The following is a 25,487-nucleotide window of genomic DNA, read 5'->3' as shown; positions in this document are numbered from 1 at the left end:
TATCAGTCCATTAAATACAGTACTGCCAGAGAGCAACAGATTTTGATCTTGTTTAAAACTGTCAGTTAATTTCATATTATATCACCACATCATGTTAACACAGATAAGGCTAATTTAAATGAAGGTAAAAAACACAAGACCACAACACAGATGGTGTCAAACAACACTGGAATACTAATATTGATACTAATATTGGGATTTTCTCATTAGAATATACAGATAAAGTGACCATTTATAACTCCAGAGGGCAGCAGAAACAGCTTTTGTTGCACATTATTTCTCAAATCTCTATTTCTGTCTCCCACACATGCACACACACTAAGACAGTTCTCCTTTTTTATTTTTTCTATATCCACTACAAAACTGAAGCAGTGTGACTTTACAGTGAGAGAAGAAAACGTGCCATCTTCAGCGGAAAAAAGGAACAAAAAGAAGGGTTTTATTGTGTAGCCGTAGAGTTTTTTTTCCCAGAAGGCTCTGGTTTCCAAATGTTGTACCGTTTACAGTGTTCAGTGGCGTTGCTAGGAAACAGCTACACTCTTGTCAGGGTTCCATAGTAACAGAAGAAGAAACTTAGACACGTTTAAAATGCTAATATCTAAAGCTGTGAGGTGTTTGTAACATATTGTATTTTCGTACGTATTCTAATAGTAGTAAAGTGTAATGGTGAGTAAAACAGTGAGTACAGTAGACGAACCTGACTTTAGCCCCGCCCCCGGTGGGCGGAGTCAAACAGCTGGATACTGTGGAGTGTCTCGTGGCGGCGATGCATCCAGACGGACCGCTGAGACAAACGAGCCTGCCCACCAACTCAACTCACGACGAGGACGGCTAACTGGGACCGCAGCTGCTCGGAAAAACACACAAAAATAGGATACAAAAGTAAGGCTGGACCGTGGTAGTTTCCCCTCCACCCACCTGAGTTGTGGAGGACACGACGGCGTACTCAAAGTTTCCCGAAAAAAAGCTGCACAAACCGGCTAGCTAACAGAAGGTGAGTAGTTAACGCAGATTTGCATTTGAAGCTCGTCGGTGCTGCTAGCTAGAAGGTGAGAAAAAAACCCGTCACTGGTGGTAAATTAACTAGTTAGCGAAGCAGAGTGTGAAAGCTGTGTTTTTCCTTCGCAAAAATCAAATGAACTAACGGTATAAGCCCAGTGCAACACCATACAACATCTTGAAGCAAGTGGTTGTTTGGAAAACTGAAGAAAAAAAAAACAGAAAATCAATGCTATTATAAAAGCAACGTGATGTTATACGAGACTAAAATACAGCTGTTTTATTTACTACACATTAAATTGCTGTGAGCATCACATCTCTGGCTGCACATGCTTTGATGACTCCAACTTGTAATGATGTTTATGATAAAATTAAATTAAACTTTACTGTCATTGCACAAAGACAGCAAAATATAGTTTAGCATCTGACCAGAAGTGCAACACAAAAGCAGTAATGTGCATAGATATGCACCATATGAGCATGTAAAAATCCAAGATATGTGAATGCTCAAGATGTTAAGTAATCCATGTGGTATATACAGCATTGGTTTATACTGAATGATGCAGCATTAATGCAATAAACAGTACAGACAGTGTGGTGTGAGCATGCTAAGTATGATGATGATTACTGTCTGATTAGCATATGAGTGATCCTGGCCTAACTCGCTGCCCTTCTCGTGTCACTCTCAGGCTAAAAGGACACATCTGTCCTGCCAGCGTCCTATCGAACATCCTCCTCCTGCAGGAAACATGAATCACTCGGTGGCAGTGCAGATGTCATTGACACTCAGTTAAATGTTACTTGAGCAGATATCGCTCGGCTGGCCGAAGAGGAAAAAGAAGAAAGGGGCTGTTCAAGGTGTGGGAAGATGTCTCTCTGGATGATACTGCCTGTTAGCCTCCCAGTCCTGACCATCACTGGGATATGGGTTGTGTAAGTACCGTAATAAATGATGATAAAAAACACTTTAAAATCCATGTTTAAATGTACATGACAATAAACATTCCAAGCCGTATGCAGCCAGGTATCAACTGAGACCAACGTGGTTTGTAAAATTGCCTGCTGCTTTGACACTGAATAGTGATGCTCAGGTTAGTACATGTCAAGGATAATAGATAGGTTAAAATGTAGGAGCATAATAGAGTTTGGTGGTTCAAAAGACTCTCTGCTGGCCTAGTAGGTCTTGTTAAAGAATTTCAAGAAGCTATTTTTTCTATAGAAGCATAATTTCTGCATTGTTAGCAGATTCTGACAGTCAGACTGTTATTTCATCATCCACACTCCTTATTTTAATGGAAACCAGGCACAAAGAAAATACCCTATACTTATCCCTTGCAAGCTTCTAATATAGATAAATATTGATATATATACTATAATTGTGTTTGTGATAAATAACGGTCTTGAATCTTGAAAAACAATATTTTCTTCACATCACTATCACCTTGTATCTATGTGCAATAGTGCAATAATGAAAAAAGGCCCACAGTGTAACTCTGTGTAAACCATTTTATTGCTTAATAGATCTATGAAAAACATGTTTCACCTATTTCACTTCACTTTCACTTTCACTTATTCTGCCTGCATACCCACACAACAATTACAGTCATTTATCGATTTTCACATTTGTTTTGTTTGCAATATAAAAGCAAATTCAGTATAAATCATTAATTGGATTTATTCGGCATGTATATCTATTTTTTCTTTTCTTCTTTAATATCACAGTATATGTAGCAGAAAATATAAATTATTGTCATAATAAAAATGAGAATGTTCAAATGATCTGTCTCACACAATTCACATAGTGATATCCAGGCAATATTCTACCAAATTACAAATCAACTGTTCGTATTGAAACAAAAACCTTTCAATACCACGGCCTCTCCTGTCTTCAGGAGGGCAACACTGGATATTTATTTGAAATTCCTGGGAGCCATGGCAATTACATGTGGATTAACTCCCTCCAGGAAAGATCTGGGATTTTCACCCTTGTCTTAAAAGTGAGACGTGCAGGTTGGCAGCGTAGCTTAATTATCCGAAGTACAGTATCTGAGCTGATGTAGCGGAGAGAAGAGAATGAGCACCTCCTGGTTATACTTGGGCTGACAGCTCTTCTCTCTGTTCTGTTATTACTTTGGGAGGAGGAATGTAAACCCCAAGGGGAGAGAGACAGATGGCCCAGTTCCAAATTGTCGTAGTTATGCATCGAGGCTATGTGCTACATCAGTGTGGTAAGATATACGGGGACTAAGCAGACTAATCAGGTGCCAAATCTCAGAACTTGTTTGCCAATTAGTGTTTGTGATCACAGCTGCTTCACAGTCCAGTCATCAGTGTGTATCCAGGTGTACAGCTATACATCTACAGTAGCGCTAACGTTGCGCTTTTCTTCCTAGTTTTGGCTTTTATGTCTGAGGTTGAAAGCTCTGACGCTGCCAATGGGCATACCCTTTAAAACCCGTTTCCTTCCCGTTACCTTGACAAGGGCGCCTTGTCTCTAAGAGCAGTGAAGGGTCTTTTCCCGACTAGTGGAATGTCAAAGGATGTGACATGTTGCATAACTTCTTTATTCAGTGTGGGTGACTGGGTGGGAGTAAGGTAAATACTGGAAGGGTGTAGTAGAGAGCGTAAGCAGAATTTTCACTCTGCATCTGGTGGCCATGCCCAGTGTGTGAAAATTCTGGAGCCAGACTTGTGCCCACCCAAGAGTCTTGGCATTGTTTGTATTGCTGATCTTTTATGAGTTAAGTAATGTCTTAGAAAAACCAGCGTGGCTCCATGATACCTAAAAGCAACTCTTCTTGCCATTTATATTTGGAATATTTTTTCAAAAATATATTTAAATTTTTATGTGCTTCTGCAGCCATTGACAGAAAGAACTGGAGTTTAGCCTATACTCCCTCAATTCATCCATGATTTATGCATCACACCCTTTCCTGAGGTTATTTTTGCACAGCTTTTGGGAATTTTCTCTGTGCAAACCTGATTTTTCCATGAAAGTCTTTCCAAAATGTTTCTTGTTCAGTCTTATGGTTTGTCCCACGTATATGTTGCTCACAGGCATGCAATTACAGTTTACAGCTGCTGCTGAGCTTTGATAGAGGGCTAATTATATAAACAAACCTATTATTACTCGACCTCCTCCGAGCACATAATGCACTGGTTCAGTTTCACATACAGCTAAATAAAAGTCGTCTTTATTTAGAAATGTCCCAGAGCTACACTGGTGCTATTTTGTCTTTGGATGATAACCAGATATATACAAAATGAGCCTCAGAAGTTATGGAAAGCCAAAAACATAAATCTTCATCAGGCTTTAGTTAATTTTCAATGTTTTTCCAGTGAGACTCTGTCGTGTTCTTGTAGATTTTTTTTGAGGTTTGTTTTGTTTTTGTCATGTTGGTGTTATTGTACTGTGGTTAAAGGGCTCAAGGCTGGAGCTGTGAAAGTCTTTTACCCGACAGCCATATTCCAGTTATACATGAGGGTGTCCTCGCTGCATTATGCTAGAGATACACTCTTTGCACACATGGTGATTCTTTTGCTTCATCCTTACCAAAAACCAGCTAACCGAGTGTTTACAACCTCCACAGCAGGAAGTTGTAGTGTTAGCTAGCTCCAAAAGCAGCTTCAGACTTCTGAGAGTAAGTGAAATGAACCACAAATAGATGTTCCATGTTTCCAACAGCAACTGTGCTCTTCAACTGACTTTAACAGCATCAGAATTAAATCTAAAGGTCATTGTCATAATTACAGATGCAAATTTTCAATAATTCTCATAATCAGCAGCCTCATCTGTCAAAAATCAAATAATCATCAACATGTTTTGCATCTACGAGTTGGTGTTGCAGTTCTCTGAGTGCAATTATGAAAACTATAGCAGACAGTTGGAAAAAATAATCAGAATCTTGTATGATTTGCTTGCTATAAATATGGGCATGAAATGCGTACATGTGTTCACGTATATGATGTGCTTGTTAGTGACTTCCAGGTGTCAGCTGCGTGTTTCTGATTTGTCCCTGCTGTTTAAACATTGGTTTGTGAGTAGGATACTATCAACCCTGGAAAACATTCCTAATTGATGCTTAACCTCTTCCTGAACTACAACTGATTGCACAAATCAGGACAAATAGTCTCTCTGTCTGACTGTGGCTGTCTGTCCTCCCATCTTTTTCTGGTATTTAGAAATATTATTTTTATCATTGTGTGTCAGTAGCAATTGTATAATGTAATAATTGCATTTCCTTCCTGCGTATCCCGTTTCCCGAGTCGACATAGAAACATGGCTAAAATTGTACATGTTGTTTATAGTTGCCATTAAAAACATGGTTTAGCATGAACCCCTCAGAACCCTGACAGTCCTACCAACATTTTTCCTTCTGCTCTTTATATTGAGCAGTGCAGCCAACCATCAAATATGCAGACGTCTGCATGCCTGTCTCATTTACATACGCCGTTTTGTTGGACTTGTGCATGTATGGACAAGACAGATACAGTTAAGCTGCAAATGTCGATGTTGGGGAAAGAGTTAAGGGCCTCACACTGAGGCTCAGAGACACTAATATCTAAAAGTCGGCCTAAAACAACTCCCTCATGGCCAGAAACAAATCTGCCCCTAAAGAGCACCTCAGTATTTTTGAATTTCTTTAAAAGATTTGTTCGGAAAACATCTGATTTTTGTTTTTAAGTTCTTCTAGGCAGCAAATAACCACAGCAACATCTTCAGGCTAATAAAACATGTGATCATTGTCGCCTAAGTGAAGACGTTCTCATGATAAGTTTTATTTATAGTCTGAGCAAAACTGGATCCTTGAGGCCAGTGCTTTTGGAAAAAAGACTGACAGTAGTGAAAAGACGAGTGACAAAGTAAAGAAAAAATCTGAACTCTTGACTCCTACACTGTGGGGATGTGGTGGCTTTCTTAGTTTGGTGCCGTTGTTTGGGTCCACGTGTTCCTATAGAGAGACGAGTCACTGAAGAGCAATACAAAGTTCATCGGAGTGATTAGCTTTATCCTTTGATGAATGGTGTTCATCTCTCTTCAACTCTCCAGTGGACTTGTAGCATCAATACCAAGGTGTACTGAAGCTGTTTTAAAGGCATGTGGTGGCCCAACACCTCACTAAGACACTTCTTGTTGGTTTTTGCTTTCAAACAGAACCTCAGAAACAATAGTGTCACTGTGGATCCTGCAGATTTCATATTTTTTGCCCATTAAAAAAACATTTCAGAGATTTTTTTTTCTTTCAGTCTTGAATTACACACCTAGAATTACCATTTTTATTCACTGCAAAATGTTTAATTCAACTGTGGACACTGAAAAACATGTATAGCAACCAATAGCAAGTCGAATATAAAATATGCATTAAGTATATGATTGGTCCAGAGGTTGTGGAATACAGATTCTGTCTTTTCACCCTCTGGTCATTGACATCTTCCTGGATGCGACTGGTCAGTGACCCAACCAAATCAACAATACAGCTGGATTTCAGTAGGCTACAGTCAAACCAGTTTGACTGACACAAACCAGTCTTTTCTGTCTTTGACCCTCTGAGAACTGGATCGAGTGATAAGAAATGTTCAGGTCACCTGGTCCGTCAGGTTGAACAGATGCATCTCAGTGGGAGGTCAGACTGGCAGCATTTGAGTGTTTTTAGAGGTGACTGATGTAGGTGATTTGAAGAAGTGTAAAATATGTAAAAGTATCGTCCAAATGTTTAAAAATAATTCACAACCATCACTATACATGAACGCCTAACTGTAATGCAGATGTATGATGATAAACATGATCCTATTTAGACTTTTTGTTCACTGATTTTAGGCTTGAAACAAATTAGACTTGTTTTGTTTTCCTCTGTTCAGGACGTACGCCTACACATATTATGCTCTCTGTGTGTGACATCTCCTGGGTCTCAGTAATATGAAAGTATTGTGTTGGTGATGGTTTTGACAGTGAATTTCTCACTGCTTGTTGCTTGAATTTCTGTGAATATTCTGTGAGTTTTTTTAATTGAGTCATCATGTAAGACAACAGTGTAATAATACAATTACAATAAACCACAGTTGTTGCTCTTATTTTGTCTTATCATATTGTTTGTCTTTTAGGTATGCCATGGCCTTGTACAACCAGCATGTCTGCCCCGTGGATAATTGGTATGTTGCTTAATCTGTCCTGCATTTTGCTTCATGTTGATCCCTATGTGCTCATCCCTTGCATTCAGCCTTTAACTTGATCAGGGTAATTTGACTTACCTTGATCTAAGAATCTTTTTTACTTTGTTTGCTGCATTAAATACTGGCATTATTTCCTCTGTTTAACAGATATTGAAGAGAATCAGCAAAGCTCACATAACCAAAAGAATAAACTGCAGAAAATACGCTCAGTTTTGAGAACAATAACATTTATTGTTATTATTCTCGCTGTTGTCAGTTAATATGCTGTTGTTGAGTAACTGACGAGTCCTCTGGATGTTGGGTTTGTTTTGTCAGAGAAGTTGAGGTTAGTCTCTACCAGCAGAACTACTATTTGATGACACACTGTTTTTTTGTTTTTTTTGACGCTTTCGCTCACCAGCCCTACAACAAAACTAAAGAAAGCTTGGTTGTGTTTCCATAGCAAAAACAACACTGCTGCTGTAATGTGATCTAAAAACTGAATGTATTTATTATACCACATAAATAAATATTTATAGTGGCAAATCTAAGAACTTACAAAATAATCAGTATTATGTCTTTGTGTTGGCTTCTCATTTGCACCACATGTGTAGTTAAGATTTTCCTTTGCACCATGTTTGTGTGTTTGTGCCCGTGTTTAATGTATGTTTGATATTCCAGGTTGTACAACCAGTCATGTGAAGAGGAGCTGTATTTGCAGAGTGGGCCATCCTTGTGCTGCACACTAGACAATGTACCTCTGATCAGGTCTGTGAGACTCCCACCATAAACCACTACAGCTCTGCCTCTCCTCTGTCTCTTTTCTGTCTCTGTGTCTCTGCCGATTTAAAAACAGGAACACAGCCCCATTGTTTCACATGACCCCTGTCAGCACGGCGTTGATAAAAAGCGAGTGAGCTTGAAGGAGACAGTTCTCCTGAGTGTGTCTGTGTGCGTGCCTTCTGAAAATAACTTGGGCTGAAATATCCTGCCTGCCACTGTGGCAGTTCAGAGGCAAAACATGGGTCTACACTTAACCATGTAAACACACGTGCAGAGGAGTCGGCTTACAGTTGGGAGGAAATCAAGACACTCCTGCTCCTTTGTTTAGCTTCTTGGCCTTCTGAGCCTTTAACATCAAAGGCCAGTTGCAGAACGTAAATACTGTGGTTTGCATAAAACATTTGGAGAGAAGCAAATAAATCACTGCCTGTGTTTTTTAACTAAATAGAGATTATATAATGATGTATCTAGAAAGACGCCTTCAACTCAATGTGCAGCTACAGATTAACAGAGAAACTGTCCTGGTTGTGCTGTTGTTGCATAATCAGTTAAAGTGATGAAGGTAGAAGAGATTCACAGTGTTAATCAGTGCTAAATGTAGTGCTATTGTCGCAAATCTAGCAAAATATTTATAGCCATCCTTCAAAAAATTCTTCAGTGCAAATATAAGTCCAAAGAATTTTACATTTCCATCCATGTTCTGAAGAATGCGTGTGTGACTGCAGTCAGCTGAGAAGGCTTTGGCTTTGTAGGCTGCAGGAACTCGGGCACAGACAGCCAGTGTTGACTGTCTCCTGGCTTCCCCTCCTACAAACATTTCCCATTCCTAGAAGAGAGGCAGCTTGTAGGTGGTGAAAAGTCAAAGGCATGACGACGGGATGTTGGGAATCGTGGTGCAACGAGCGTGCGTTTCACGGGCAGAAATTCATCTGTGACAGCGTGCTGCATTTCAGAGTGAAGAAGTTGCTGTGTAGTGTGCACAAGTTGACTCGCAGTGTTTCTCTGATTCATGTCTGTTTGCTCTTTCTTGCAGCAAATGTGGGACTCTCCCACCTGAGAGCTGCTTCTTCAGCCTTATCTGCAGCACCGGCTCATTCATGGGTAAGACACACACATCCATCACTTCAGTGGACATTAAACAGACTTGCATTAATTGCCTGGACACCTACTCTCACTGTAACTACTACTTGCCTTACCATATCCTCGTAAAATACAATAATTTACATTATACAGGACTTGTTTTTTTTCCCCCCAAAGAGAGACAAATCCTCACAATATCACTGTGTAAGCATGTTTATGACCCAGTAACATGAGTAACACAAGTATGCACACAACCCCTAAGAGCCAGTGAAAGCCCTGCATGTGGTCACTTTAAAAGGAAGATGGGCAAAAATAAGCACAAATTTTGCTTTAGAGTTGTTATACTGCAGAATCTGCACATATGTTGAAGCCACATGCACAGAGTTTGTATTTTACTGGGCACAAGGAAAATATGCGATATAAAAAAGAGAATGATCTCCCATGTGAGGGTCTGCATGTCTTTTGTAAGTCTACACGTGCTGTTGCCCTCTGCTCACTGGTGGTTCTGACTACCCCAATCTAGTTAATGTTTCCCAGGTGTGTGTGTGTGTGTGTGAAGCAGAGGAGAGAGCTTTTTTTTTTGTCTTGTTTGTGCCCATGCTTCTAGCAGCTCTTTAAGGTTGATTGGCTGACTCTGGACCATTTCTTCTAGATTCCAAAATAATCTGCAGTACTGTAGGTTTGTTTATTGAGCCAAATTACAGCTCTGCTCTTTGCCTATGGCAAAAATGAGAGGGCCTTTCTCTGTCGTGTGTTTTTGTACATGGAGAGAGACTACACATAAGTATACTGTGCTATATTGGAGAGACTAGACTGTTGCAGCTAAGTGTGAAGTCTGCTCAGGCAGCAGTGAAAGTCCAGTGTGTTTGAGCAGTTCTGTGAGCCAACAATGACCCCTGTGTACATATGCATATAGGTGTAAGACTAAAAAGGAAGGCAAAGCACCTGCCTGAAACATGAATCGACATATTAGGGAAATCATAGTATGACCTACAGAGTAAACAACAACAAAAAATAGAACCTGTTCAAAAACCTGAGAAAATCTAGAAATAAATAAATACTATAAGGTTCAAAAATTGTAAAAATAGTGTCAACATGACAATTAATTGTTTCTTCTTTTGGATATTACCTATAATTTAACACAATCTGTAAAATAACAGTGAAATATCCTCAGTCCTGTTAACCCTAACACTCTCTAGATGTAAGGAAACATGTTTTTAACCTTTTGATGCGCAACATGGGTCAAAAGTGACCCAAATCAAATGGAAAATGGGTATCTTCTGACACATACTGCACATCAAAGGGTTAATACAGATCACCACAAAAATCATATTTGTTCCATTTTTGTGTTTTTGTCAGGGGAAAAGAAGTGCAAAAATTGCTATTTTCACTTAAATCATGACTCGTGTTGCAATGTCTGTCAAAATAATTCTGATGTAATTTTTTGCATGTCATTCACCTTATCATACTGTTAGCTAAGATGCAGAATAATGTATTTTCTGCACTGTTCTGCAGACACTTTAATTCAGTGTTTGGTTCTGTGGCAACCAAACAACGAAGGTTTCAAGCTAAAAGCCAAGATGTCTCCACTGTTGACTTCATTGCTCAACCGTGATGGCAGTTCACGTCTTACTCAGTTTAGACGTAATTCTGTTGTAATCTTCCAGTGCTCCATGTTTACCTACACAGACCTTCTTACACAACATGTGTGCAATAATGACATCCGTCCACCGGTTCTTCCCTTTGCAAATGGTAAATGCTTTTCAGAAAACTGGATTAGCTTCTGTTATGTTTTCCTCTGAACAGGACCACCAAGACAGACTCAGAAATCTTAGCAAGCAGTCTGTCAGAGTTGAATACAGCATTATGATGCAGGTTTATTGTCGGTGTGGGACAGCTTGGCTTACAGACAGTAACTGTAAATCTAAACTCACAGGTTAACAGCAAAATCACTCTTGTCATTGTTGCTTGTCACCGAATATTTGAAGCAGTTGTGGATATTGATATGTAGGGGAGTAAGAAAGTTAGATAACAAAAAATCAGCCAGTAGTTATTTTTTTTAAAGCCGATTATGAATAGTTGATGACCCACGTAATCAATCAACCAAAAGGAAAATCCCAGGCAACAATTTAGATGACTGAGGAATCAGTTTTTGTCCAGCAAAGATGTACTAGTTGCAGCATTATGGATAGAAAAATATGCAGCTTCTTTTTGTTTTCCGTGATAGTGAACTGAATTTTTTTGGGATTTTGGACTGTTGGTCAGACCACACAATTTATTTTAATATGATTATGTGACTTATTAGATTTATCAGTGAAAATAGTTGGTCGCTGCAGCTCTGCATAGAACTTGATACAGATCATCTGCTTTTAGGTTAAATAAGTGAGACATTTTGTGATTGTGGAAAAATCATCTTCTCTGCTCTCTTTGTTGAATGAACTGTGTTAGAATTGCACTATTTTGAAATTATTAGCTACATTATATTCAAATCTGAGCATTTACATCTGGCCAAATGGACATGTGAGCACCTCTGCAGGTGGTTTGGTTGCTTTAATTGGGTGAATTTAAAGCAGATGTTAACACCAGTTGTAAGGCAAGTTATTATGGCTCTACAAAGTGGGTTAAGTTTGTCTGGTATGTAGCTATACAACGGACTATTGTAAATAATCTGTTCTTAGCTTGTTAGCCTATTGATTTATGCCCTACTTGTAGAGACGGTGCCTGCTACAGCTGGCTCAGGGTTTCACTCCTAAGTGGGATAACGTGGACTCAGTGAACTGTATGCTGCCTCATGATTATTCTTCTCCTTTTCATCCAAGTTCCCACCCTTCTGCCAGTGTACACACTCGATGTTTTAAGACAATGCGTGTGTTCTTTCTCTGCGTGCCTCCCGTGGGAGAGAATGCGGCAGGGTGTTTGGGTTGTAACGTATCCCCTTATGGGGACAGTGGAGTTTGTTTTACTGTGAGGAGTGGTGTGGCTGGTGTGACTTTTGTGGGAATATGCCCTTGTATGTGCATGTGCACTAGCTTTTGTCCTGCTCTGTGTGTGTGAATGCAAAAGCGAATCAGTACTTGTGACAGTGTGGTTGTGGATACTACAGTATGTCCACGCTTCCCCTTTAATGGAAGAGAAACAGGGGTGCGTGTGCAACAGTGCATGAGTCAGTGGTAGTCCCCACATTTTAGTTCCTCCTCCCAGCTTCCCGATTTTAGAGAAAAAGAGCAAGAACTGTAAAATGTAGCTTTTTATATTTTAGCTTTTTTTTTTTTTTTTTTTTTTTTTGCTGGGACAGTATTAGAAGCTGTGGTGACATGTTCATGCAGAATTATTCCTATTGTTGAGCTGTCAGACAGCAGCTTGTCCTGACCATCTTAGGCCAGGTGGTGGTCAGCTGGGCTGCTTACTCATCAGACATGAAGCCCCTGCTGGAGCAGACCTCGACCTCAACATGACATGCATCCTCAGAGTAGGATGGCAGAAAACAGCTGACACAAATGCACCATTAAAGTGCCCAAAAGATAAATGTGGAAGAAACATGGATTTGCTTTGTAGAGAAAATGGGTAAATGTTCTTTCTTGTCTTTAACCTTCGGGCCTAGCTTTCATCATTTCATGGTGACTGTTAAATGAAGCAAGTTTAAACATGCTCATTAGTTATGATGAAACAGTCATTTTGTCCAAACAGAAAAAAATCCAAGGCAGTAGGGGGGAGAACAAATGTTGCTATCTAATGAAATAAACTGCAGCACACTTTCTTGTCCTTTCAGCAACGCAGCATGTTCTCCATTTTAAAAGGAGCTGGAAAAACAACGACAGGATTGTTTCCAAGCCTGCAGACACTGCTGTGTGTTTTTCCATGATTGCAACTGAAATCACTTTGCCGTGATGATTTTAGTGCTGCTCTGTAGAAACAGAGGGAAGCTCACACAAACACAGAGATACACAATCATGAGGATTTTAACAAAAAATGTAAATAATAAGTAGAGATTTCACATTACATCATGATATCTGTTCCATTAGCTTCAGCTAGAGGACCTATTACTATTACATTATAATAGAAATGCAGTGATTGTGTTTATTCAAACAAAATAGAGTCAGATCACAGTTAACCCTACATTTGTACTTCAGGTAGTTAGTGATATTGATAAACATACTGTATGTGGAATACGGTCTGAGTTCATTGGAGGCTTGTCTTCTGAGCTGTTTGTTGGTTTGCCTGTCAGCAACATTATACAAAAACTACCAGGCATGATAGGTAAAAAGGCTGAGAATATGCAAAGAAAGGACCCATTACGTTTTAAGTCTTTCATCCCATATTTCCTTTATTTTCTGTTCAATGCCGACAAAATATGCCAAAAAAAATTCTTGAAAGAAAAAGCGCAAACATTAGGCAGCTGTATTGTTATTGTATAATCCTGAACAATTTCAAATGTAAGTTAAATGTTTATTTAATACTGCTAACTGCTACACAAAAATGTTTTTATGAATACAGAGCCAGTTTCAGAAAAAACAATGGTTAATGTTTCATGCTGAGGTTGTTGCCAGATTATGAAATCTGTCTTGTCACTGAGACGCTGGCTTACAGCCAGACAGGCCACAACATTTCCAAACCTTGACTAATGCGGACAAAGCTTTACATTGTTAGGTTTGTCTTTCCTCTCTGTGACTTTGGTTTCCATTTTTATTCTCTTCTAGCAGCACAGACCCTCTTAAAGCCCACTCCTTGCACAGAGATGGTGACAGAGTTACCACAACAGTTTAGTCTTTGAGACAACATACGAGCTTCAGGTCAAGACATGAGAGGGGCTCCTTGTCCCCTCCGATTCTCTCAGCCTCTTTTTTTTACCCCTCACCCTCTGTCCCTCGCTTTCACCAAGCCCAGTCAACCTTCATCAAGCGCCAGCCGTGAGGAGCTAACAAAGAGAAACCAAGCGGGGGTCAGCTGCTCGGTGCACCAACAATGCACCCAGTCACAGCCCATTAGCACATCAGCACTCATCTGTCCCATATACTGTACTTAGTTTCCCTTCACCTTTTAATCTTATGCAAGACTTGGACAGCCCTCACAAAAGTGTCTTTCACACTTTCCCGCCATTTCCTGCCGCTCATATTTTCACTCGTTAGTCAGAGAAGTTGGACTTCCTGTAAGTTTCATTAAGTTTCCAATGAGTTCTTGTGTTTCTTGGCTAAGTGAGGTGAGCCAGTGTTTGGATTACACTGAAGCCAGGCACATGGTACTCTTCCAAAAATATGCAAGGTGATACTTTTTCTCCTTTTCATGAAGCACTTTCCTCTTCCACTGGTACTGTGTAGTGATTTTAACATGTAATCTGTACAGCTGACCCTCTCTTTCTTTCTCTGTCTTTCTGTAGTTATGGTGATTGTGCTGCTCCGCTATGCCCACGTTATTGAGAAGCATCAAAACTGTGTTCTCAACACAGCGAGTCTTTCCACAGGCTGGATCTGTGCCGCTGGACTCATCATGGTGGGCAACTTTCAGGTATGTTTTTTTTACTTTATTCCCCTAGCAAAACAAACACAGTAATAGAATACAATATCACCATTTACAGCAGGGGTGCAAACTCATTGTAATTCAAGGGCCACCCAATTTGATCTGCAATGGGCCAGACCAGTAAAGTCAGAGTCTAATGACATAGAAATAACAACAACTCCAATTTTTTCTGTTTCAGTGCAAAAAAGTACATTATTAAAATGTTAAGGAACCATCTTTTTTGCAAAACATTATGAACAATCTGAAATTTCTTAAGAAAAATAAATTAAATTTCAATATCATTTGTCATTTATGCAGTACAACTTACAGATCACAGCAAATCTCAAAAACAAACATTTAGTTACAGGCATCAGAACAATAGAGTGTTTTACTTTATGATCAAAACAACTTGTGAAGGTGTAGAAATCATTTTAAATTCAGGGTTTTACAAATTTACAATTTGCAAATTATGCTTTCTCCATAATTTTTTCACTTTGCGAAATCCCACGGGCCGGTTGTGCCCCTCTGTTTGGCCGGTTTTGGCCCACGGGCCGTATGTTTGGTACCCCTGATTTACAGCAAAAGATGAACAAGACTCGTATTTACATAGTAACAGCACAAAGTAATAAAACAGAATGAGAATAATGGAAGCAAGTCACAAATCCAAGTAGTACTGTTTGTGTGTCCTTGCGTGCATATGAGATGCTGACTGACTGTAAATAATCAGTATGACACACAAAATTGAAGTTTGTCAAACTGTTAAACAGAAGTACAGCTTCTGAATTTTTCTCAAGCAAATTGCCACAAATTCTCAGGTTCCAGTTTTATTATTGTGCTGATTTTTTTTGCTTTTTTGTCATCTCCTTAATCAGTATCATCACTTTAATAGTGGAGTAGCGTTGGGATTGTAGGATATTGTAGTCTGCTTTTTTTCCCCCCGCTTTTTATAGTTTGTAGACCAAATGCTCAGTCAAGAAAATCATCTGCAGACTTAATAAAAATCCAAGTAACTGTTTGATGCGGCACTAAACAGAACTACGTCACTGACCCGTGTACATGACGCAGCTTCTGTTTTGCCTGTGCTCTAATCTTCTTCCAATGACCCCTTCCCTTCTGCCTCTTTATCACACACACCTTGTATTTCAGTGCAAATATCCATGAGCATAACTTAAACTGTGTTCTGCCTGAGAGAGAGAGAGAGAGAGAGAGAGAGAGAGAGAGAGAGAGAGAGAGAAGAGAGAGAGAGAGAGAGAGAGAGAGAGAGAGAGAGAGAGAGAGAGAGAGAGAGAGAGAGAGAGAGAGAGGAGAGAGAGAGAGAGAGAGAGAGAGAGAGAGAGAGAGAGAGAGAGAGAGAGAGAGAGAGAGAGAGAGAGAGAGAGAGAGAGAGAGAGAGAGAGAGAGAGAGAGAGAGAGAGAGAGAGAGAATGCCTCTTCATATTTTGATTCCTATTTCAATATAAGTCCAGTGTTGAAAGTGTCTATTTTGAATGAAAACATGCCTTCTTATGAAGTACAGTAGTGTCACTTTGTATCTGTTGGCATTCTTAGCATGCCTTCACCAGAAACCTGCCTCTGTCAGCAGCGTTAAAGCTTTCAGTATTTGGTTCAGATCTTGGCATTATTTCCTCTCCACTTTCATACTTTCTTTTGTTTGCTTAAGATAGTTTGGTTCTTAGAAGTGGATGCAGATGTTTTAACTGTTCGATATGTTTATTCTACAACTTCATGATTCGTAGTTAAGCATATTGTGTGATATGGAACTGAATAGCCAGAGATTCTTTGTGTCAGGTGTGCTATAGATGAGAAGGATGCTTATCTTAATGTTTTCTGCGGATGACATGACATCTTAGTTAAACTATGCATGTCTGAAGGTCGCTGTATGACGAGAAAGAAGAATCGTTGGACAGGAGTGTGTGGAACAGATGTGCAGATGTGGCAGTTTGTGTGAGAGTGAAAGGATGTCGTCTTCGTCCTCTTCCCGCTTCTCCTCCGAAGCCTCCGCTCTTCAGAACTGGGAGGAATTTTACGGGAACAGCCAGGGGGAAGTGAGTCATCAAGTCTGGCCATGCATAGAGAGGAGCTGGGCAGACAGGGTGTGTGCAGCAGAGGCCCCGTCTCTAACCAATCATGAGCATGATCCTTGCCGCCTGTTTACAGAGTGCCCTTTCTTATAGTTGGGGACATTCCAGTGGGATGCAAAGAGAGATGACACTGATAGTGAATAAACTGTGGAAACCACATGAAAGCATCAAAATTAAGCTGCAAAAATTAAGCAAAGACCCAAATGAACCCTAGATCCACACCACAATCAAGGAACCAGAGGGGGAATGGAAACAGGCTTCTGACAGTCAAAATCCAGCTGATTAAAGAGAGTGAAAGCACCAGAAATACAGGAACACACGGTAACGTACTCGGCAGTGTCAACTGCTTCAGTTTGTAGTCGTGTGTTACATAAGGCTTTGGCGGTACAGCTGTGGTGTGGCCACTGGGGCTTTTCCTGTCAGACGGTCTGATGGTTTGGGCAGAGAAGCACATAAATAGATGATGGAAAAGCACATTGCTGCCACATAGAGGTCCATGAGTGTTCCACTGCTGGGTCAAAAGCTGCCTTCACGAAGAGGACAGAATAGAGGACAAGAGATTACTGGACTGCTAATCTCACTTTTTGCTGTGTGTTTGATGAGCAGATCGATAACACTTATATCTACGCTAAATACAGCCCTCAGTCGAGCTTAGCAAAAGAAACAGGGGGCACATAGTTACTCTAGCTGCATCTAAAGTTAATAAAATAAACACCAATAAAGTTCAGAAGATATAAAACTTTTTGAAATCTTTTTTTCCAAATTTCTCATTTTGGATCCTGCTCAAAGTCTGATTGAAGGGCTTTTGTAATTGTCGGTGGTGACATTCTCCGTTGCAGATTTTGGCAGGCGTTTGGTACAGCAGGTGTGTTGTAAACGGTTGGACGTCAGAGACTTACTTCAACTCTTTTAGTTCTGTTTCCAGAAAGTCAGAAGTGAAACGAACAGAAAGCTGATCAGTTGTTTGTTCCCACATGTGCATCCTCGCCCTCTTATTACTCTGCACATTTTGTGTCGCTGCAATACACACTCGTTTAAAAACAGTGTTTTTAAGAGCAACACTCAGTAAAACAGTTTCTTTTAGATGATTTGCCAGTAAAGCATACACATATTCAAAATTTCTGCAATGCACACACACCTACTTTAGTGTATGTTAACTTGATAAGGATGCTGCAGTTTAACATAAATCCTATGCAGAGCATGAAACTGATGTGTTGCAAGGACAGTTTAAAGCTATTGCTAATATTGTAATGTTAATTCAGTTCTGTAGTTGGGCTTTTAAACACACACAATGTGCAATTAAAATGCACAACTTTCATTCTTATAAAACTGCCATAAACAATAGACATGGAAGTGGAATGAAATACTCATAAAATGCATTACTCATGATGCATAAGGGGTGTAAGAGAAAAAAACAACAACAATTAGACGGCTAAAAATGGCTACAGATCTGGTTTGCTTTTCTCCAGCCCCTTACATTTGTTGTGAAAGATTATATAGATAGATAATTGGATTTTGCTTTGTAATGTATTTTGTATTTGACAACCATTGCTACTTGCAGATGACTCCTTTGTTTAGCAAGTGTGAACTCGATGTGAACGCGATTACTATTCATTTATGCAGGCGAACTGCTGGTCAGTGTCAGCCTGCAGGAACTGATTTATCAAGCTGATCTTGTTTAGTCATCAAGCTGCATTTCATGTAGTGACAAACACTGCAGAGGATCATGTCTGAACGCTTTAAAGAAGAAGACACGACCAATTTGCTGGAAAATCTGATGTATCTGCAGATAATTTCAACAAAGGCCGGAGCTCAGAGGAAAGTACTTTCTGATGAACACATGCAGCTGTAATCAAAGATGTTGTTCTTTAATGCAGCCCAGTCTTCTCTTCATCATTTCCCTCCTTTTACTGCTCTCGTTTTTCTATATTTGTTTCCGCCATTTGATTTGCTGCCACGTTTTCGTTCTCGTCACTTCTCTCGTGATTCATTAATGTGTCATTCATGTCATTATTTTTCCTCCCAACCCCCCACCCTACTATTATCTCAATATACACTGGTGACATGCCTAAGGGTGCTTGTATACTGTATAAAGTGTGAAAACAACATAAGGCAGCAAAAGTTTACTTGATGCCTTGATGCATTATTCAGGCACCAGGTAAGGACTGCAGCTAGTGACTTAATCTGCAACACTAGGCAGAATACACAATCAGTACAGATTATTAAGCAATGCATGGACTAAATGGTTGAAGATCCCTCTTACTCCTCAAGCCAAAGTGACTTCCTCTGATTTCTTAAAATAAGTGAGAAGTTTTATCTCTGTCTTGTTCCATAACAACATAGTTGCAGATTTATGTTTTGCAGGTCAAACTGTTTCAGCTCTATTATGGAAGGAAGTTACATCAATTAGAACACGATGATGAAGATACCAAGAGAACAAGCATATGGTTGTTGTTCATGCATGTGTATTTTATTATCCCTGATTTATTGAGTAACAGATTGGCAGCACTCAAATCTAACGGTGCCAATAGGATGTGGTTACAGTAACTGTAGAGGTGATGCAGGAGAAGAAATAGGATTGTGAAATAACCTGTTTACTCTGTAAGGTACTAGATTGAAACAGGAATATCACTAGAAAGAATGCACTGCTTTTTGGACACAAAAAGTGTAAAATGTATAAGACCTGGCCATGATTTCTTTCCTTCTTTCATTCTGGTTTAGGAGATGTCCCAGACAGAGCTGTATGGGCTACTCCTGCTGAATTGTCTGGAAATCTTACGTTGTCATTTCCAGGAATAGCCCACTGCACAAGAATGTTCAGCATGCACTAGCCGGGTCAATGAACAAATGGCTTAGAAGCCAAGACTAAATAACTTCTAGGCTATTGGTCTAATGATCCCTGAGAACTATGTAAAGCAGAAGGATACTGTTGTTCCAAAATGGCTGGAAAGCCAAGAAAAGCAGTTCTTTTTCATCAGACTAAATCAGTCTAGTCCTTAAATGTGTTTCTAGTTATAGTTAATGCACCATTAAATCTCGTGTGTGTGTGTGTGTGTGTGTGTGTGTGTGTGTGTGTGTGTGTGTGTGTGTGTGTGTGTGTGTGTGTGTGTGTGTGTGTGTGTGTGTGTGTGTGTGTGTGTGTGTGTGTGTGTGTGTGTGTGTGTGTGTGTGTGTGTGTGTGTGTGTGTGTGTGTGTGTGTGTGTGTGTGTGTGTGTGTGTGTCCTTCAGTGGGAGCTGTGGTCACATGCTCGTGAGCAGCTCTTTTGTGTATTGTTTCTTATCATTCTTGTGACCAGCAGGGAAAAGGAGGCATTCTGTTGTCGCTTGCTCCCTTCATAGCCTATATGTGCTCGTCTCTTTTTCACTTATTCTTCTGTGCCTTCTTACTTAAAGAAGTCTAAGAGCCTTCAAGCAGAGTATTACCGTCTATCGAATGATCAAACCCAACAGCTTGATGCAGAATTTAGCTGATGTTGCCCCCTTCTGATCGTTCCCACATAGTGTTGTCCTTTTCTGTTAGTGTTTCTCGTGGTGGTTAAATTGCTGATTTTATCTTACCCATTTTAACGTAGCCCCTCTTTCTTGCCCACCCTCCTCTCCCATCTTCTCTCCTTATCTGACAGGTCGATAATGCTAAAGTTCTCCACTATGTCGGAGCAGGCATCGCCTTTCCCACCAGTATGCTGTTTGTGTGCCTGCAGTCAGCACTGACCTACCGACTGGCCAAGACCCAGGGGGAGTACAGCTTGGCCCACCTCCGGCTCTGCATGACCCTGCTGGCCTTCGTAGCCTTGGTGCTCAGTATCCTCTCCAGCCAATAACAGATGGCAGCCTTCAATGCTATCAAGTGCTGTAGACTAGTGTGTTTTACTGCAAGCTATGACAGACACACACAGGAACTATTTCCTTCCAGTCTTCATCTTTACATACTGTCTGCTGTCTGTGGGTTACTTTTTTTTTTATAGCTGTACAGGAGAGTAGATCCAAGTATTGATAGAGGACATGCTGTCAAACACTTAGATCTGCTTTACATGTCACTCAGTGCTGTGAAGCCTCTGATAAACACAGTTTAAAGAAATAATTTGATATTTTGAGAAATATGTTTAGTATTTTCCTTGTAAACACTACTTCTGGATTCAGACTGCTAGATATTGGCACAAAAATAACCTGATCAGAAAGACGTGGGATGACTGGACCAAAAATGAATATTAGACATGACGATTATCTAATGGAGTGTACTATAGTTGACAACCACAGATGCTACATGTTGGACAAAGACAAAAACACTTGACAGAGTTATTTAACCTCTCTTCATTTGTCTGTGGCATTGACCAACTGGCTCCCTAAGTGTTTTCCTGCATGCACCATAGCAAAAACCAAAGACAGGCTACAAACAACAGTAATGCATATTGTCCTCCTGTTGTGACTCACACACTCCACAGATGCTTTGATAATCTCTTTTTAGACTTTTGCGAACACAAAACGTCCAGAATCATTCACTCTTTTACTTACATTATTGTGTCTGGTAGCTGGTCCGTGACACTCCCAAAGCAAGATGTGATTGGTCGGTTATCAACAACATGGCAAGAATTCATGACTCTACTGTCGACTTTATAGAATAGAATATATACTTTATTGATCCTTAATAGGAAATTAATTTGTAACAGCAGCATTTTAATATAGAGAACCAAGACAACAGAGAAGGAGGGGTGAGGTGGGACTGAGCTAGAAGGTAGAAGTTTGGGCTGAAGAGAAGTTTGGTTGGACGAAGAGGGTGGGAGGAGATTGTCGACCTGCTCTCTCCAGTCTCAGCGTGTGCAGTATCGAGGAATGTAAACAACAATGGTGACGATCACAGTGAACTCCGGTGGCAGATAGTATGATCTCAGACTGACTGCTAACTGTTCAATGCCCTGCTACAGAATCTGTCATTCACAAGCAGAGAAAGTCCTCCACCTCTCGTGTTACTCCACGCTGTGTCTGCTTGTGCAGTCCAGAAGCCTCTGACTCTGCCGTTATTCTTGGTAATACAATCTTTCAGCCATGTTTCCATGTAAAACATGACGCTGCTTTCCCGGTAGAGTCTTTGGCTCCTGACGAGCTCCTCAAGCTCCTCCGTCTTATTACCCACAGAGCAAACATTTCCATAATAACAGACAGAAGAGGCGGTCATCATTAATGTTGCTTCTTTATTCTGGTCAAAAACAGGAGTGTTAACGCTGCAGTACACAGTGTTAAAGAGGGCAATGTTCATGACTATTTCTTGGCAGGGTGTAGTGATTTAATCATTTTTACCACCAGCAGGGACTCTCAGAAGACCAGAAAGCACAGACATCAGGATGCATTTTAATGAGAACACCGAGAACATTTTCTTTCATAATCAAAACAAACTCTGTCCTGAGTTTTGAAATAATTGGATTGAGATTTGAATTTTGCAGCCTTTGTAGGAGCAGTTAGAGATCATTTAAGGCAGCAGAATGGTGACAACAGTTTCACTCTCGCACTGTTTGCTGTTTTTGTCCTTAACCGTGTTCTCAGGTGGCGTGTTTTTCTGCCAGGAGAGCTTCGTCCTGCAGCACGCCTCTGCCATCTTTGAATGGGTGTTCTGCGTCATCATCATGCTGTTTTACGGGACGTTTGCCTTCGAGTTTGCCAGCATGTCAGGAGACACCATGGTGGTTCTAGCTCGAGGTGGGAGCCTCGGACCTGCTGGGAGAGAACACAAGATGGACGCGCTAGGAGCACTGGGGGCACTGGGAGGGCTCGGTCCGCACTCACAACCACACGCTGCACACCAACCTGAAAGCATGTCCATCCTGTAGCCTCCTGGCATGTTTCGACGCCACGCAGTTGCCTTGTTTATTCCTTTCAAACTCTGGTTGCTGGATGAGTTTAATTATTCATTTCCAGCCACGTTCGCCTGAAGCTTTGAAACGAGCCAGGCCAGTGCAGCAGCTGTTGATGGCCGAGCGGGTGCAGATCTGCCACCACAGCAGAGAGCTCAGTTGGTGTTGTGCTCATATCAAGCTAAAGAACTTGTTTGCATTTTGCACATTGCACAAACCAAATTTTCTCCCAAATCTGTCCTGTCGTCAGTGACCAGCAGGGGAGTAGTTTGTCAATCAGATCAGTAAAGTGTGCTGCTCCCCCCTGGGTTCCTGTAAACTGTCTCAATATGTGGCCTTGGACCGTGTCCTCTTAAATGACTGATGATGGTTTCAGTGTATGTTAAGAAGTGAAGGCTGCTGGATGGCCTAGCTGACAGTATTACAGTAGTCAGACGGAGAGAAGGTGGTGTGAGAGTAAGGTCAGACCTCAGGCTTGTTTTCCTGCCAGAGTTTGGATGAATGCAATAAATTCTGTCAAATACAAAGTATAGAAACGTTTCAGTCAGAACCAGGCAGCCGTCTAGATTTTGCAATCATTTGAATCCCCTCTAAGCAATATTTGCCATATCAAATAACTCTGATTATTAGCACACGACTCTGCATAAGTTTCAGCTGCTTTTATCTGACCATTTTTGTTATTCAGTCTGCATACTCAACTCCATGTTACCTCCCGGCCAAAGATGAGTGAATGATAAGACACAGATTTGTTTGTCAGGAGTTGTTTGGCCAAAGCTGAATGGAAAGTGAATGTTGGGCTCATGTTCTTCAGGTTGACATTAGTATAATAATGTGCTCTGCTGGTGTTCTGTTGGATGTGTGCGTAAGCGTTAGCTGTGATGACTTATGTCGGTTTGTTTTGTGGTTAAAATCACCTTAATGCAGCTTTAAAATATGCGTCATTTATGTTTGAAGGACAGCTCCAAATATGCAATTCTGTTTGCTTCGGTTGAAGTTTCATATCTTTATTTTAAAGTCATGAATTCAAATCATAACTGCATCTAGAAATACGTTTCTCTTCTTATTGTTAGCTCGATGACAAACCTGAAATATTGGATTCAACTTCCTCTCTGTAAAAGAATATGAAGAGGGTTGACAGAGTGTCCAGAGACCAAATGCATGCCAGCTAATTCAAGCCAGAGCTCTGGGTTTATTGAGTTTAGTGACGAGGTATCACACGTGCTTTCAGGTCCTCTATAGATGGAAGTCTGTGTCTTATTATGCCCCGTCAAGAAGGAGGAGAATGTGCTCTTGTTGCTTTACCTGCTTGTTTTTCTTTAAAGTTCTGCGTAGTTGGAGTTTTATTTCAGCAAGTCTAGCTGCAGATAAAGGGAAAAGGTTTGTAATGTAAGACTGAGATGCACTGTCCCGCCTCTGTGTTACTGTACAAAATGTGCCAAATATCAGTTTGCCTATGGCATCGGTGCTACAACACAAAAAGGCCTTATTCTGTCATTTCCCACCTTTCTTAGTTGTGATTATGAAAGCAATAAGAGGAGACATGGAGTCAATCAGTTACTGCTTGTATACAGAAGATCCCTGTGAGTGCCAGAAAGACTAGTATGTAGAGAAATGCTCCCCGCTGAGAGAACACAGTTCATATTTTTAGGAGATTGTTAACATCTCAGTGTAATATTAACACATTTTGAGGTCCGAGCTGAAAACCAGAGCGAACAGAAGGTTTTCTCCAGCCGTACTCCTGTTAGTTGGCTGTTATTACACCCTCAGACCATAGCCGGCCACATGTTGGGAAGAGGTTTGACTGTAGTGCCAGTAAAAGTGGTTCAGGTGCAAACTTTTCACACAGGTTTCACAATCTTTTACTAATGGACTGAACTGTGGTAATTCACCATCAGGCTGAATGTATACGTTCCACAGGAGAAGCTCGTGCACGCTGCAACGTGGAATGAGCTGGAAGGTTCGCCACTTGATCACTTGCTTCTCCCTACTGGTCAAACTGCTTATTGCTTGAGTTTGTGTACACGTCAGAGCTGTGGTTTTGTATCTCAGCTCACAGGACGTCTTGTTTTCTACTTGAAAAAACAACTCTACGTGTTTGTGTCTACAGCCAAGGATATTCAGTTGGCGACAGTTTTAAGGTCAAATCTGCAGATACGGAGTTACTGTCAGAATGAGTAGTGAGGTCTCCTGTGATGATACACTACCTTTACAATATGCATTCCTCTAACAAATCATAGTAAAGATTTGATGCGTTTCATGTATTTAGCCAAATGATGGTGCTGCTCATGTCGCTCTAGCAAGAAACCTGTTGTCATTTGACATTTATTAAAAGTGTTTAATTTGACGTCATTGATGCCTGTCTCCAGTCGAACACTAAACAGTTTGACATTTTGTATCGCCTGCTACACATCTTTTTCGTCAATTTATGTCACTGTTTCTACTTTCTGTCCCTTTCGTTCTTGTTTGTGGGTCTGTCTGATCTTTGCTCTCAGGAAAATGTTACAACACCAGCTACGTTGTTTGATTCCGTTTGCTTCTGACGATGACGATTCGTTGTGTATATTTGTTTTGCGTAGTATAGGTGCAGCTGCTTTTTCACAGTTGTAGGGCTGATGGTTAGCCGTGGTGTAATAGAACGTTTTTGTTTATCAAATAAAAAACTCAGTAAAAGCTTAACAAAATAAGCATTCCTGTAATGTTAGCTTGTGAGAATGCTTATGCTGCTCACGCAAACGTGGTTAAATATCTGCGAGAATAAATGAGCTTCCTCGTGTAATCAGTAGATCATTGGTGAGAGCGTTCTGACAAACTAACCAGCTCCAGTAAACCTCAAAGAAATGTCAATGTCACGCTGTCGGACGGCGAAATGCTCCCTGTGCCTTATGTATTGTTTTGATAATGAAAACCAAAGAGGTCTAGGTTGTAAATTCTATTTTGATGAAAAGTCATGATTGTATACATGTATGCCTTAATGTTCAATAAAGAAAAACTGAAAAAGCAAATGTTGCAAATGTTATGAAAAAAGGCCAGAGAATGATTTGTATCTTTATTTTT

At 40.4% G+C, this 25,487-nt stretch overlaps 1 protein-coding gene across 2 annotated transcripts; it reads left to right on the top strand.

Moving 5' to 3' along the window:
* Positions 1-265: 265 nt before the first annotated feature.
* Positions 266-25,439, top strand: zgc:154058 (Transmembrane protein 150A-like). Of its 2 annotated transcripts, none has more exons than XM_051960079.1 (8): positions 266-994; positions 1,809-1,932; positions 7,102-7,149; positions 7,831-7,917; positions 8,966-9,033; positions 14,387-14,514; positions 20,211-20,388; positions 22,126-25,439. In XM_051960079.1, exons 2-8 carry the CDS (start codon positions 1,868-1,870, stop codon positions 22,407-22,409), a joined length of 858 nt encoding a protein of 285 aa, XP_051816039.1. In that variant the 5' UTR covers positions 266-994; positions 1,809-1,867; the 3' UTR covers positions 22,410-25,439. The 2 variants fall into 2 exon arrangements, with proteins under 2 accessions (XP_051816039.1, XP_022045791.1); XM_022190099.2 differs by having other exon boundaries at positions 267-994; positions 1,689-1,932.
* The last annotated feature ends 48 nt before the right edge of the window (positions 25,440-25,487 follow it).

Source organism: Acanthochromis polyacanthus, chromosome 15 (genome assembly GCF_021347895.1).
Source record: "Acanthochromis polyacanthus isolate Apoly-LR-REF ecotype Palm Island chromosome 15, KAUST_Apoly_ChrSc, whole genome shotgun sequence".
Lineage (NCBI taxonomy): Eukaryota > Metazoa > Chordata > Actinopteri > Pomacentridae > Acanthochromis > Acanthochromis polyacanthus.
The sequence above is the reverse complement of the archived record's forward strand: the minus strand, read 5'-3'. Positions and strand labels throughout refer to the sequence as shown.

Coding starts and splice junctions, on each gene's coding strand:
- zgc:154058 (XM_051960079.1), top strand. CDS start 1,868: ATGTCTCTCTGGATGATACTGCCTGTTAGCCTCCCAGTCCTGACCATC. Junction 1,933..7,101: donor ATCACTGGGATATGGGTTGT/GTAAGTACCGTA, acceptor TTTGTCTTTTAG/GTATGCCATGGCCTTGTACA. Junction 20,389..22,125: donor CTTCGTAGCCTTGGTGCTCA/GTATCCTCTCCA, acceptor CCGTGTTCTCAG/GTGGCGTGTTTTTCTGCCAG.